Source organism: Tupaia chinensis, unplaced genomic scaffold, assembly GCF_000334495.1.
Source record: "Tupaia chinensis unplaced genomic scaffold, TupChi_1.0 Scaffold000018_1, whole genome shotgun sequence".
NCBI classification, from domain to species: Eukaryota; Metazoa; Chordata; class Mammalia; order Scandentia; family Tupaiidae; genus Tupaia; species Tupaia belangeri.
In genome coordinates, this window is record NW_006159448.1 from 3,971,135 (window position 1) to 3,987,841 (window position 16,707).

Below are 16,707 nucleotides of genomic sequence, written 5' to 3' on the forward strand. Positions count from 1 at the left end.
TCTACAACCTGATAAATGAATCAAAACTATTTGCATAAAATAAACATGAAAAGGTTAACTGGATATTGTGCTACTATTTCTTGGTAACAGGCCTTTGATTAGTCAGTCCTCTCAAACTTTACTCATTAACAGAATCACTGGAAGGATACTTAGAGTACAAGTTGCTGGGTCTCCTCGCCCCCCAGATTTTTCTTCAGTAAGTCTCAGGTGAGGTAGAAGAATGTGCATTTTAAACAAGTTCTTAGACACTTCTGCTGCTGGTTCCATAAGAACTGAGTTAAAAACTTTATACACTGTGGTAGGTTAGTGACTAATAATCAAGTTTTCCTTTTCACCACACACTACAGCACTTTTCACCACACACTACACCGGTAAGTATATAATTAAAACCCCTCTAGTACCTCTGCACTCAATATAACCTAAAAAGTTTTAAAAAGAATGATCAGCTTCCATAGTTTAACTCTTAAATAAGCAATATTGAAGTGAATGACAATGCTTGTTTTAATCAGGTGTCCTACCACATTTAGCTCTTTAAGATATTACTTAAAACCAAATTTTATCTCAAATTCCTCTTTATGTGAACAATTAGGTATCTTCTGTCCTTCATATGTTGTTGTACATACAATGATGTATATTACACAACTTCTGATGTTCAGAATTGGAGTTACATTCTCAGTTTACCTAAAATAAGTTCAATGATCCTAGACTATCATCTTTACAGAATAAGTTTAGCATACAATTTTTCATACCTAGCAAATAATTTGAAAAATTTCTAATAGAACTGGTTCATTGCACTTTTGCATATCCCCCAAAAATGAAATAAATTCTTAAACAAATATGAGTGGACATTAAAAGGTACATAGAAAACTGGAAGTGTAAGTTTAGTGCAAAAATTTTGATATCTATGCAATTTTGGGGATGACATCCATTTTTCATGAACCCTTTGAAGACCCCTCACATATATTTTCTAAATAATCAACTCTTTTTCTTAATCACTTACTACTTAACGCATTTCTACTAAAGCACAAAAACAATGTATATCAGAGGGTTTTCTAGTAGAGTAAGAACTTTTTAATGAAATAATAGTGTTATCTCTTAATATCAATGAAGTTAAATTCAACAACCATAAGTAATACAGGATATGAGTTCATTCAATAGACATGTGTTTAAATGGGTCATAATTTTGATTAAATAACTTTAAAAATATTTTAATAGTACTAATGTTAAATATAGTAATAAGTACGAGAACGCTTCAAATTTTCTCTGTGGAAAGACTTCAAATAGCATATCTTAAGAAATAACGGATTCAAGTATGCATTATAAAAAGTTTAAAAACAAATGTATTCATTCTTTCTTAAATGTAATCAGAAGAAAATCATGAAGAAAACACAATGATTTCTATGCAAGTTTTAACTGAATCATAGTATTTTTAGACTCCTAATTTTAATCACTCAAGTTTTCACTCCGTGTTTCATTTCATTTCTTCCTCTTATTATTATTTCCATGTAAGTAGCAATTTAGTCAAATATCCTTTCTTTTGTAACAAAACAATCATTGAAAGAAAGAGAAGTAAAAACATTGATGACAAATCTATAAATTCTGAACAACTTGAATTTACCATTATTTCTTCAATTCTATCACAATCATGCCCAAAGTAAAAAATATAATCAGTATTCCTTTCTTCATCTGAAATATCCCAATTTTTTATATCGAGCTAACTATAAAACTATTTCTAACTGAAAATTATATCCTTTATATTCACTGTCAGTGTACGAAACAAGTAATCTCAATAACCTGACAATATTAATATTTCTTATTTAATAGTTCAAGGCAATAGCTCTAAAATATTTAATTAGTCAGTGTCAAAACACATTACCACTGAGAGCTTGAAAACACGTATTAAAGCACCACATATTTGAATGCAAAAACATATAAATATTAATTTATATGAAATGAATAGTGTAAACTCCTTTATCCCACTGAGAGGCACTAATTAGTTACTAACTAGCACACTTTAATTATAGGGTGTACCTGGTAAAACTGGGCATTAGAAATCTTCTGCCAATGTGGGAGCCATTATAAAATATGTGAGATATATAACTATATATAGGTCCTCTCTCTGTCTCTCTCTGTCTCTCTCTCGTGAACACACATGCCCTAATAGCAAAAATCTCTCAACAACAACAACAAAATTAAATAAAAAAGTCTATAACAAGTAAAACAAAGCTATGTTCGTTTTTAGAAAAAAAAAGGCAGATTTAAAACTGTTATACTAGGGTTTGATGTTAAATTTTTCAAATAACATCATCCTGTACTTGTTCCATGAACATATACATAAACAAATGTATTAACTAAACTACTAGAAACAGCTTGCAAATCAAATTCTCAGAGTGTTTTAGTAGAAATTTCAGGATGCCAGCATTCTGTATCTCCAATCTTAAGGAGAATAAAAAAAAATTCACTCCAACAATATGGAAATACTCTGAGAAAGAATAGCTGATGGCATTTAGTGAGCTACTGAATAGGAGAAATTGAAATGGAATAAATTAGATATGTTTCCCAAAATAAGGTGTGCACAAAACTAAAGAGAGTGGAACTAGACATAATGGCTTGGGTATTACTAAGCTCTAACGGGAGTGAAAATTGTGGTATTACTTCAGAGATTTGATGTAATGGTTCATTGTTCACCTGAGACCACCAAACATAACATTCTTAAGCCTGCTTCATATCTCAGTTTTCAGTCACTGAACATTTCCTTTGAATGTACTGCTGCTCAGCCGAGATACGGTAGTATGGTGTCCTTCAAACTGCACTTACAATATCTGTAATAGAAGTAAGGATATCATGGGATATCCTTTTCCATAAAGTGCACAAATAGCAAATATTGAAGTATTGCAGAGCGTTCCTCAATGGAAGCCCTACTATAGTAACCACATATACGTGTGTGTGTATTTCATTATATTGATAATAAGATACATTTGCTATTTTGGATATTTTTCTTACCTGTCAAATTCTTCAATCCAAGTTCTTGAAGACCAAAGTTGCCATCTTTTCTGTAGTTTAAAAATATTGCCAGGGCATACCGATCCTCATAAAGTTTTGTCCCACGAATAATACGTAAATTCTCCAGAGGCAGGTAGCGAAACTGATTAAGAGCCACTAGCACGTAGCCTGTGACTTCTCGAATAGACTGAAAAGACACAAACAATTGCCTGTGTTAAAAAATTGAAGTCATTTGTCAGTGTGTGTATGTAGTCATTTAGATAAAAATGAGCTATTCGATTCTAATTTTCAGCTTTTAATTTAATAGACTAATTTCCACATCATATTCTAAATAATTGGCTTCATAAAAGATCACAAAGGGTGAGACTCTCACTTGAAGTACAAGCTGTATTTCTTTTTAAAAGTCATGAATGTGCTTATCATAATGTAATAAATTTATTGTAGGAAACGTTCTTCATACCTGAGATTCAAAAACAGTTAAAGAAATAAAGGTCTCATTCATTGACAGACCACATTGAGGAGAGGATATATAACCATCAGTCAAGCAAAAAAAGCGAATTGATGGGATTAGCAGATGGTGTAATAGTTACATCACAGGACTCCCATATGATTGACTGTGGTTCGAGTCCTGGACCTGAAGTCTTGAAACTCACGCCTTCTGTGTGTGTGTGTTTGTGTGTGTGTGTGTGTGTCCAAAATTCCAAAAGAAGACTAGAGGAGAAGAGATGCTGGTGTAACCTTCCCCCTGGAGGGTGATTTTTCGCCTTCTCTCTCTCTCTTGAACACACATGCCCTAATAGCAAAAAACCTCTCTAACAAAAAAAATGTAAATAAAAAGCAAATTGGTAAGCTTATAACAAGTAAAACAAAGCTATGTTAGTTTGTAGGAAAAAAAGGCATATTTAAAACTGTTATATTAGCGCTTAATGTTACATTTTTCAAAGAACATCGCATCCTGCACTTGTTCCATGAACATAAACATAAACAAATTGGGAACTTAGAGCGACTATGGGCATTCCTAAGACCCAGAGTGCATTGGGGAGAAGAGATGAATGCTTAGAGCAATAGAAGAAAGGGTGAAAGGTGAAGAGTGGCATGCATTATTTGCACATCACACTTGGTTTAAAAATCACACCTGCCTGAAAGAATCTATCCCTAAAGCAGACAATTCCACCTTCAAACACTGTTCGTGTGATTGAACTGTTTTAGCTCTTTGATTTCTGAAAAGACAGATCATAAATATGTCTGACAATGTATGTTCCAATAAATAAACATCTTTCATTCATATAGGAAAAATTATCCTTTAACTTGTATATGACAATTAATTGCTCTAGGTCATGATAGTACTAAGGTAAATGTTGGAGAGGAGGATATAAAATCAATCTTTTGCCCTTAAACATAATATAACACCCAGCATTCCTCCTATCAGTCTCACCATCAGCTCCAGCTCCACTTAGGAAGTGACACTTTATATATATATATATATATATATAAAACTTAGAAAATTCCATTGGTTTATTCCAAAATGGAGGAATATATTATTGGTGTAAGCAGAGAAAACACAGGTGATGCACATTTGGGTAACAGAGAAGACTTGGCAAAAAGTACTGGCATTACCAGTTTTGTAGTGTTTATTAGAAAGATAAGTCTTTCTAGGTTTTAACTGAAAAAGATGTACTATTTGGCATGGCTCTTGGGCCACACATTAGCAGACACTGAAAATAATAAGGGCGCTAATCTGTGTGACAGAAATGAGCCAAAAACAATGCTACTGTGTAGAGAAGGATCAGCTAGTAACAGAAGAAGTTCCAAGTGACTCTAGCTACAGAAAAAGAAGTGAAATGTAACTAAAAGTATTTTTTGCATTTACATATTATTTCATGTTTTAATAATGTTATAATATTTATATACTTCTTATTCCCTAGGGTGCCTTAAATTTTTCTTAGAAACACTTTTCTTATCTTCTGAGAGGGTCAGATTGAAGACAACAGTGGCCAGCTCCATGTACAGTTGCAATGCTGTACACAGGAGAAGCTGTATTCCACAGGGCAACCAGGGTATGAATCTCTGGCCCATTAGCCCGAAACGTCCCACGCATGCCCACGAGTGCCCAAGATCCAACACACCAGAGACTGGAGGAAGAGGAGCATGGAATTATCAGATCCTGTGGGTGCTCATCTCTCTGCCTCCCTCTCTCTCTCTTCCTGTCTCTCTCCCCTCTCACTCTTATGCGCACACACACATGCTCCATCATAAATTTTTTAAAAACCTCTACTTCCTTGTAGAGGTTTTGGGACTGGAGGGAAAGGCTATTGTAACTGAGATTCTGGCGTCCAGAATGAGTCCTTTTCATGATCAATTCTTGTGTTACTCTCTGGTCCAGTAAAACTGTTTTAGTAACTCAAATGTTAGCGTAACAAACACCTCTGTCATGTGACCTCTGGACATCACTATATTGTTAATGCTGAGAATGTATATATCCAAGCCATTTTGAACAAAGACCACCTATAAGTTGGTCCACTGTCAATCATTTAATGATACTCGATGGCGAAGATTCTATTCACCTTATCCTTTATATTCCTTTCTTCTGCAGAAACATAACGTAAATAATTGGAAACTAAAGATGATGCCAAATTTGGGAACCAGCAGTTAGCGTAATGGCTATGTCGCTGGACTCCCACGTAGTAGACCACGGTTCGTGTCCCGGACCCGGTGGCTTAAAACTCACGCCGGGCGCGTGTGCGTGCGTACCCAAGATCCCGAGAGGAGAATGGAGGAGAAGGGATTGCGGCGTGACCATCCCCCCTGGGGGGTGATTTCTCGCTTTCTGTCTCTATGTCTCTCTCTGTCTGTCTGGCGAGCGCACGCGCCCTACAGTGAAAATCTCTCAAAAAAAAAAAAAAAAGAAAAAAAAGATAATGCCAAATTCCTCAACTCCACATATATGACTCCAACCTTTTATGTCTAGCAGAGCTCATGAAGCCCTGCGATTTTTAAAAAATCATAGAAGAGTAAAATAAATTTTTAGCTCTGAAAAGAACACATTCTATCATGAATTTAGTCTCTGCATTCTCTTTACTGGTATTTTTAGTCACATTCTTGCAGGTTCCTTTGAAACCTTTCTGTGAATAAACATCTGAAATCTCCGAAAAGGAAAGGCCATTGTGCAATATTTATCACAATGTGTACTGATTGAGAATAAAATTATAGCCAACCACTTAATAATGAAAAGATTGCTTAGTGCTGAAAAAGTTCACAACATGGTTTGCAGTCATACTGGTAGATCTGGGTAAACACGGAAATATCTGAAAAATATAAGATAGTATTAATGTGTCTGGTACAATCACACAACCACGTCAGTTATCTGTTGTTTTTCTTTCAGCCATCAGAAAAATCTGAGCAAAATAATAGTTGTAACTGTTTCCAAACTTCTAACGAAAATAAAACTAAATTTTAACCATATGGATTCACCTGTGGGGAAGTATGATAAGAGGTGTAGGCTTATCTGCCAGACAAATCAGAGCTTGACCAAATTTAAATTCATGGAGCCTCAAGTTTTTCTTTTCTTTTCTTTCAGTTTGCTAAAAGGCACATGCACTCCCCAGAGACAGCAGATATAGAGAAAAGAGAGAGAGGGAAAATGAGAAAGCATCCCTCGAGGGGAATGACCACAGTGTAATACCCCCTCATCCATTCTCCTGTCAGGATTTCGACACACATGTACATACACCTAGCATGTATTTTAAGCCACTGGGTTCAGGACTTGAATTGAGTGAGTGGTTGGCCATGTGAGATCCAGCTGCCTTAACCACAGTGCCACCTACTGGTCCAGAGCCTCAATTTCTTCATCTTTAAAAGAAGAGATCGAGTGCACTCTGAAACTAATTGTCTAAAGGATATAGAAATGCCGTATGTAGATGTAAATACCAGATGTAGTGTGTGTGAAAGAGGAGGGTCTGAGGAAGGACATTTGGGTGAGAGACAGGGAGGCAAAGCATTAATGGCACAAAGAGCTGTGGTATTATCTGTTGAAGATATTTCGTAGTTTTATCAACAGTGCTAGGGAGAAATTTTCACCTGTTGAAATATCCATTTTGTAAGACAAATAATAATGTGATTGACTGGAAGAAAATGAAATGAAAAAAAATTTTAAATAAAAAAAGAGAGATAGAAGCCAACAGATGGCAATTTATTTTTATTTTTATTTTTATTATTATTATTTTTTTTTTGGGGGGGGAGAGGTTTTTGCTATAGGGTGCATGTGCTTGCCAGAAAGACAGAGATCCACTGGGTCCAGGACTCGAACCATGGTCAACTACATGTGAGCACAGTGACATAGCCATTACACTAACTGCTGGTCCTCAGATGGCAGTTATGTCACTGGACTCCCACATGGCCACCTGTGGTTAGAGTTCTGGACCCAGTGGCTTGAAATTTACACCAGGAGCATGTGTGTCTGTGTGTCCAAGATCCTGATAGGAGAATGGAGGAGGGATTGCAGCATGGCCATCCCTCCTGGGGGGTATTTTCTCATTTTTCTTCTCACTGTCTCTCTCCTCTATCTCTCCCTCTCTAGTGAACATATTAGCCCTAAGGCAAAAACCTCTACCAAAAAAAAAGAAAAAAAAACCATGAGAGAGAGGGGGATAGAGCATTAACAATATCTCTATTATTAAGCTATTGTGGGTCCAGCAGGTAGTATAGTGGTTAAGGCTCTGAACTCTCCCATGGCTGACTGTGGTTCAAGTCCTAAACTTGTCAGTTTCAAAATCACACTGAATGTGTGTATGTGGGCCCAATATCCCAGGAAGAGAATGGATGAGAATGGCTTGCAGCATAGTCATACCCCCCGGAAATTTTTCACTTTACCTCTCACTGGCTTTCTCTGGAGAGTGCATGTGCCCTGTGGCAAAAACCTTAAAACAAACAAACAAACAAAAAGACTGTTTTAAGGGTTGAAGATTTTTTTAAAGCTATCTATCCAATAGTCAGTGTTCAATGGATAGTAACTAATAAACTTCTCTCATAATTGGCAGGAAACTTGGACAATCTGATTTGAAAATAAAATCACTATAAATCATTACATCAGGACTGTTGCTTTTAGCTCTGTTCTGTAACCTTTGATAAGTTTATGTAGTGCCTCTGCAATTTCAACATTACTCTAAATTTCAGAAATGCTTCTCTATATGTTTTGTGTTTATAGTGCAGACACCAGCACGGAGCAGACGTTCAGTAATAGCTGTTGAATGGAGTGGAATTAAAAAGTAGAAAGTGATGCTCAAGGTCTTTCTAGATAGTGTTTTCGATGGGAAATGATTTTATGAGCTTGCCACTAATAAAAAGAAACATGGTTTGAACAACACAGTCATGATTTGTGCCCAAGGACCCCAGAAGTAAATAGAAATCAGCAAAATGCTCCGACAAAGAAGAAACTCAGTCTGGTTCTGGCTCAGGAACACTGTAGTCCCCTAGATTCTGCCTACTTGTCAACTGAAGAGTGACTATCTACCTAAAGACATAGCTTCCCCTTCTCGGTATAAGCTTCGACTCAGTAAAACTGATGGATTCCCACTGTCAATGTATGCGTCTACGGCTGCTACTTTCAAGCAGTAAATACAATTGAAGATTATTAAAGCCTTCAAACTTCAAAACTTTTCTAGCCCAAGGGACAATTTTTTTTTCTGCTTGTGGCATTTGACAATGGAAATCAAAAGGTATAGAAAGTGAAAGAAATTTGATCAATTTTCCAAACTGTATTAGCAATAAACCTAAGGAAAAAAAGTAGGATTTTTCTTTTCTAAATGACAACACATTTTATAACTATTTCTCCTGCGTAATATTTTAGGGACAATGTGAAATCTGTACTTCTAAACCTCCCAGGATTTTCAATGGATGTCATTCAGTTAAAGATTAGATGAAATTGTGCTGGTTCATTGGGTTCTTCATTTATCTTCAGATCATTCCAGAAAAGTCCATCATTATGAATTTTAAATTTCTATTTCATTTTCACAACTCTCTTAACAGCTATTAATTTTCCTATTTGTTACAAATTCCCTTTTTTAGTTAATTTTCTGTAATTTGGTCCTTAGAAGCAGAGAATACTTTCTTAAATATTCCTTTGTCTATGTTAAGATCTAAGTGATTGTAGTACATCACAATTTCTAAATATCTAATCAGTGTTTAGGCACAGTTTTATGCACATTAACAGCAATTATGCATCCTTAGATTAATGTGTAAAAATAGGTTTCCTATATTTTTCCTACTAAAATTATGCATCAAATTCATGTTTGTTGTTTTCATTAATATAAGTATCTCTTTGAAATTTTATCTATTTACTTTTGTTACAAGCTTCTGTACCAAGCTAAAATATTAATGATTCGGAATTGTTAACTTTTACTCCATTATCTTATGTATTCATGCCAAATTAGATATCATCCACAAGTAATATTAATACATTTAATTAATCAAGGCATTCACACATAGGGATTACTCATGGTCATTAGATTTGAAGTTAAGTAAGTCTGTAATATTACAGAAAAGAGTAGGGAACAAGGGACTGCAGTGGTGGGGGACAAATGTGGGGTAGAAAGTTTCTTCTGCTGGTCATGACCATAGAATTTATGTGTTCTCTGATAGTGACAAATTGAGTAGTAAATTGTATGCTCTCTATTAGGAAGGATTTTCCCTTAGATTTCCCTAGGCAGTCACCTTCTGTCTCTGCCCTTCACTGCACATCTGGGAATATACGAAACAGAGAATATTTGAAACTATGACACAACATTAAGAATTACCAAAATCCAAAACATTAATAAGAATAAAGCAAACGCTACTTCTTGTAGAGACTTCGCTTTGGAGTTCTGCTTGCAGTTTTCCTACTGTCCTTAAAACTCTGCTGACTATTGTCACTCTGGCAAACAGGGACTATGATCTAATTAGATTTCAAAAAATAGAGTAATGTGAAATGTCATGTACCTGACTGTGATAACGTAGGATTCATGCTCATTATGCACAGCATGAAATACCACTCCAGGGGTAGACAACCTGATGCACCATTATCCCAGCCAAACTGCTAACTGTCAACCACTACCAGCCAGTCTTTCAGGTGTTAATGGCATTCTGATCTCTGCTTCCTAGGAATCTATAGCCCTTCATTCATCACTGGCCACTTAGCCAACTCTCAACCTATGACTTCTTAGCAATGAAGGCTTTTAGTTATATTGAAAACAAGGGACTACTTAACTCACCCTTTTAGAAGTAACCATCTTTTACTTTATCTTTTATATTTTCCTGAGCTGGCTGGAGAGTTCTTAACAGTCCTCCTGCAAGTCTACATTACCAATCTATCCTTCATTTTCTGACATAGTCTAGCCTTATCAATGTATCACGGACTTGTTACACCAGACTTAGGTATCTTAACTAAAACACCTAAATTGGTATGTAAACTGCAACCTAACTTAAGGGTAGCTGAGTCCCAGACAATCATTGCAGCTGAATTGTGGCCAAAGTCTGCCACCTTATCAGACTATGTCCATGTACAGTAAGTACTTCATCACACCATACCCAGTTAAGGCAAATGGCAAGCTGTAACTAGTCAGAATGCTTCTGTATGGGGGTCGGCAGGTAGTGTGGTGGTTAAGGGCACTGGACTCCCACATGGCCAACCGTGGTTCAAATCCTGGACCTGGTAGCTTGCCTTCTCACTTTCTCTCTCTCTCACTCTGTCCCTCTCTGGTCAAATAAAAATAAAACAAAATGAATGAGTAAATAAATTTCAATAATATAATTTTTTTAAAATAAATATTAAGAAAAAAGATGCTTCTGTGTATTGCTTCCTTTTCCCACCTGTAAATACTTCCTGTATATGTTGCTGAGTGGCCATCCCCCTGGGGAGTGATTTTTCTCTCTCTCTCTCTAAAAAGTCTGATGCTATGTATGATTCACATTTTAAACATGAACTTCTCTTGGTTCTAAGTGGCATCTGATTCATTTTTTAGTCTTTGCTCAAATAAATGCTCCTAAATTTAATGTCTAACATTTTTCTTTCAACATTATACAAATTATTATATTATACAAAGTAAGTTGAAAACTTTTGTAGACCCACTTACATAGATACAAATTTTAAGTGTATGTATTTAAAAAAAATAATAATCACACTATTAAAATGATCCACGGTTCGAGTCCCGGACCCGGTGGCTTAAACTCATGCTGGGCGTGTGTGAGTGCGTGCCCAAGATCCCGAGAGGAGAATGGAGGAGAAAGGATTGCAGCGTGGCCATCCCCCCAGGGGGTGATTTCTCACTTTCTGTCTCTCTGTCTCTCTCTGTCTGTCTGGTGAGCACATGCACCCTATAGCGAAAACCTCTCCCCCCCACAAAAAAAAAAATAGTATAGAATTCACTTTTTTTCCTATCAGATATACATGTTAAACACCAATGATCTGGTGAATTAAAATTTAACTAAAATTGAAAATATTGCATAAATGTGAAAGTAGTGTGAGTACTTGGAAGCCTTTTTATAAAATTTTATGTAGACATAGACCTTAAACAGAAATTAATTGTAAATTCATATAACTGAGGTTAAACAGAATGAAAGCATTGTGGTTTTATTTACATTGTACACATGTTAGTGAGGATTTTCTTCTGCAGAGAAGCAGACTATTTAGGACAATGCACCCCAGTGATTAAGTCTGGGTGTTGCAGTCTGCCAGGTCTTAATTCACTCTTATCTCCATTATTTGTTGACTTAACAATGAGTTATTTAGCCTTTTATTCTTCCAAAACAGAACAAATTCCTTCTAAATACTTAAAATGTTTGAAACCACAAAAGATAATTGTGCTCATCATATTGTTGTTACTACAATAATGCAAGTATTTTGTGATGTTCAGAAATGGTAAATAACGTGGCAGCATACACATTTGATGTCAATTTAATGAATTAAACAACTGATACGACAAAGCAAACTCAGTCAAACTATCTGTTTGGGACTGAATTCTAACCTTCCCAAAGATTCATAGGCAGAAGTGCTAAGCCCCATAGTATCTTAGACAGTGACTGGATGAAGGGCTTTCAGAAAGTTAATAGAAAAGTGGCATTAAATTACAAGATTATTTTGGTGCAAAAAATATTTGCTATCTATGCAGATATTTTCCATACTATATATTTTTCATGAACTTTCTGAGTACTCCTAGTATTTGGCATTATGGCTTTTTTATAATAACTTATTTAATTTTAATTGTTATTATTAATTTGTCACAGGGCACATACACTCACCAGAAAGAGACAGAATGGTAGGGGTGGTGGACAAGCCACGAGGTCCAAGACTTCAACACTCAAACTGCTGTCTACATGTACGAGTTCAGTGTGTTAACCAACACGCCACCTGCAGGCCCCAGCAATATGGTTTTTTAAAGAGTCAATTAAGGAGGAACCAGCAGCTAGTGTAATGGCTATGCAGCCGACCGCGGTTCAAGTCCTGGACTTGGTGGCTTAAACTCACACCGGGTTTATGTGTGTGCCTGCCCAAGATCCGGAGAGGAGAATGGAGGAGAAGGGATTGTGATGTGGCCATACCCCCTGGGGGGGGGGGATTTCTCTCTTTTTATCTCTCTGTCTTTCACTGTCTTTCTGGCAAGCCCACATGCCCTATAGCAAAAACCTCTCCAAAAGGAAAAAATTCAATTAAGGGGAGATCCTTAGAGTGGGCTGTGATCTACTATGATCTAATAAGTGATAAGGCAAATGCTAAGTTGTAACCAATCCAAGTTGTTTCTCTGTTACTTCTTGTGGTTCTAATTAGAAAGAGGAAATTAGTACACATATGTATAAAAAGGGAAGACCACGTGAAGAGGCAGAGAGAAGACAGCCATCTATAAGCCAAGGAGAGAGGCTTAAGAAAACAGCTCTGCTGACACCTTGGATCTCATATTTCCAGGCCCCAGAGTTGTGAGGAAATAAACAGCTGTTGTTTAGGCCACCTATTCTGTACATTGTTGTGGCAGTCCTGGCAAATTAATAACCTGCCTAAGTTCGTATCCCAGCATCTAAGTTTTAGGTTGAATAAATTACTTAACCTCTCTGTGCTTCAGTTTCTTCATCTGCAAACTGGAAATATTAAGATCTCCAAATCCTAAGATCATTTTGTGCAATGAATCCCTATATGTTGTTTAACAAAAGACCTTACTTATAGCAAATCCTATTCATATTTATTATTTTTCTGAATCCAGAGTTTTTACTTTTCTTTAAAATGCGATCTATGCTGCAGAACATATATAAAAATGTGTTTTTCTATTTCTAAAGGAATAACTATGTATCACCAAAGTTTAGATGAGAAAACTGCTTGATACCACTTCAGTCGACAATTGAGAGTGACAGTTTCATGTCTGAGGTCTTTCAAATGTGATTTCCCTGCCTCTCAAAACCTAAAGGAGAAAAATGAGCCTTCATGAAATGATGTCTGACACCAGCTGCCTCTGCTGGAAAGCATATGGGAAATGGCACGTGAGGATTCTGAAGTGAGAGGTGACTGCTTTTGTGACTAGTCTGTTGTTATTTTTCAATGAGAAGGGTGAGTAATTTCAGAAATAGAAGACCAAAGTATCAGGCTAGGATTTGACAAGACTGGCAAGATACAGTTTAGTATCTGTCTAAATATTTGTCCATAAAAAAAAATCAAAACAAAAAGCTTAATTAATTTATAGAGAACAAATATTTACTCTAGTCATCTCCCCTCAGTGACTACAAGGACGGATATTTCTTATGATTCTCTTCATATTCGATTCAAACATAGACACCAAGAATTCTATGAACATCTGTGGGTATAATCAGAACTACAAATATAAATTCAGGCCAGGGACTTGTAGACTAGAAATTAAAGTGTTTTTCATATTTAAGTATCCTTTTTCAGGTCATAGGTATCTAAGTAGCTATCTATAGTTCTTATAAACACAGACATTCTGGGGCCGGCAAGTGTCATAGTGGTTAAAGGCGCTGGACTCCCACATGGCTGACCACGGTTCAAGTCTTGGACCTGGTGGCTTGCTTTCTCACTTCCTCTCTCTCCCTCTCTGTCTCTCTGATCAAACTGGAAAATAATAATGATAATAATAATAAAAAAGTTAAAATAAAATAATTCTTTAAAGAAAAAGAAAACACAGACATTTTCTTATTTCATATTTTGTGTGTGTGAGGTACTTAAATGTGTCTTATATCATGTACTGGTTACAACACTCTGAATGTTAGCCCTGTTTTATAAATGAGGAAACTAAATTGAAATAATATGCCCAAAGTCACAAAGACAAAACATGAAGGAGGAAATGTTAAAACTATACTAAACTAAACCAAGATCTGTTTTATTCTCTAGCTCAAAATCTTGATTATTTTAAAGTATTTTTTTAAAAGTGGTAATAGTTAATTACTGTTTAAAGTAATATTTATCACAACAGTCTGAAATTCCTATTTATGAGTAATATGCACTTTCTAAAATTTCATTATGGTAAAAATATTACCTAAAAGACTTAAAATCAGAATTCTCTTAGGTGCCAAGAAAGTAGAAACGCTTTCAAACATGGGGAAAACAATGAGATTCTGTGCATAAATTCATATAAACACAACTAAACAATTCTTTTTTCAGGTTTTTATCATAGGGCATATGTGCTCACTTGAGAGAGACAATAAGAGGAAAACTAAGAAATTAGCTCCCTAGGGGACATGGTCATGTCTCAATCCCTTCTCCTTCATTCATCTGGGATTTTGGACACACATGCACATGTACCCTGTGTAATTTTTAAGTCGCTATATCTGGGACTCCAACCTTGGTTAGCCAAGTGGGCATCCAGATCCTTAACCACTATGCCACCTGCTGCCCACCCACCCCCAGATAACCTTAATATAGAAAGACTGAATATTATTAACAAACCCATTTTCCCAAATGGGAAATCCAAATATTTTAAACTTGGAGAGTTACTTTGCAATTATATAGAAGGAACAATGTCATGTTATTTGGCTAGACCTGTGCTTTCTCAATTAAAAAAAAAATAGATTGTAATTTTTATTTCATTTGTAAAGTAATATAATAGCTAAAAGCAATCAGCATAGCAGAAATTTAGTAAATATGCACTTGACTTTCCCTCCTTAATAAAGTCATGAAGTCCCTTTGCTTTCAGTCTCATTTATCCACCCATCTATCTATCCATTAACCCAATTATTTATTCACACAAATGTTTACTGTCCACTTACTATAGGAGAATTATAATTGAAGGTGCTAAATATGGGTGAACAATGCAGACATAGACCCCACTCTCATCGTGGTTGCTTCCTTCATCTTTTCCAATCTTAGTCTAATGATGAGATAGTCACTTAGAAAAAAAGAGACTAGCTTCCAAGTCATTACAAATCTTTCTTGGCCCAGCCCTCTTTTGGGTTGCTCCCAGTTCTGGGAATTGGGAAGTCGAAGATCAAAGCACTGGCAGATTCAGTGTCTGGTGAGGGCCTTATTTCTGGTTCACAGAGGACAATCTACCATCTATAGAAAGTTTTCAAAAAGCATAAGGAGCTAGAAATCTCTCCAGTTTCTCCTTTACAAGGGCATTAATCCCTTTCTGAGGGCTATGAACTCCTGGCCTAATCACCTTCCAAAGGCCTCACCTCCAAATAGCATCACACTGGAGATTAGGTTTTAGCATAGGAGTTTTGGGGGATATAAACATTCTGTCTCTATCAGACATTATATCTTTTGAAAGTATTCAAACTAATAAGTGGAAAACAATTGTTAAAAATAGAGTATCATTCAATATAAATTCATTAATTGTAACAAATGTAACATACTAATGTAAAATGGTAACAATCAGGGAAATCAGAAGTGAAGTATATGGAAATTCTGTATTTTCTTCATAATTTTTCCATCAACATAAAACTCTCAAAAAGTGACATTTATTTTAAACATTAGAACATTACCATTCCACAATTCCTTAAAAGTTCTAGGAATTCAGTATTAATGACTAGAGATTGCAAGTGAAGTCACAGTAATAGAGAATCTTGTTGGGACACAGTTCACAGTGTTTCTGGATGGCTTGTATCAGCTTTTGTTCTGGATAATTTTTTCAAGAATATTTATATAGCGGGATCAGCAGATGGCATAATGGTTATGTCACCTGACTCCCAGATAGTTGACTGTGGTTCAAGTGCCAGACCTGGCAGCTTAAAACTCATGCCAGTCGCATGTGTGTGTGTGCTCTAAATCCCAGAGAAAAATGGAGGAGAAGGGATTGAGGCATGGCCATCCTCCCTGGGGAATGATTTTTCACTCTCTGTCTCTCTGTCTCTCCAGTGAGCACACACACACTATAGTAAAATTCTCTAATTAAAAAGAGAGAATATGTAGAAATAGTTTGCGAGTAAGAAGATAGTTTCTCCTTTTAGGACATAGATATTGGTTAACAGCACCCTTTTAAACATTGAGCTTTTGTAAACTGAGTGTTACTCAACTGTAACACAAATTCATTCTGTGTAAAATGCATATCTGTTTGTATTCCTCATTACCCCATGGGCTTGCCTCTGGGGCAATAAGGATCAGTGTGAATATGAAACTCATACTGATTGCTGCACCACGGAGTCTCAGTCTCATGTCGTCGGCCAATATAAGTGAAAGACTAACTTTTTAGCTTGCAAAAAAGGCAAAATTGTCAGGCACTTGACAGTTCTTGACAA

The 16,707-nt window shown here is 36.0% G+C and overlaps 1 protein-coding gene across 1 annotated transcript in view; it reads right to left on the reverse strand.

The window, feature by feature from the left end:
• The window catches only part of ERBB4 (erb-b2 receptor tyrosine kinase 4), a 1,304,701-nt gene that overhangs the window by 635,536 nt on the left and 652,458 nt on the right, over positions 1–16,707 (reverse strand). The window contains exon 3 of the mRNA XM_006140094.3: positions 3,004–3,190. Within this exon, the coding sequence (XP_006140156.1) occupies positions 3,004–3,190 (187 nt within the window). The remainder of the gene's footprint in view (positions 1–3,003; positions 3,191–16,707) is intronic.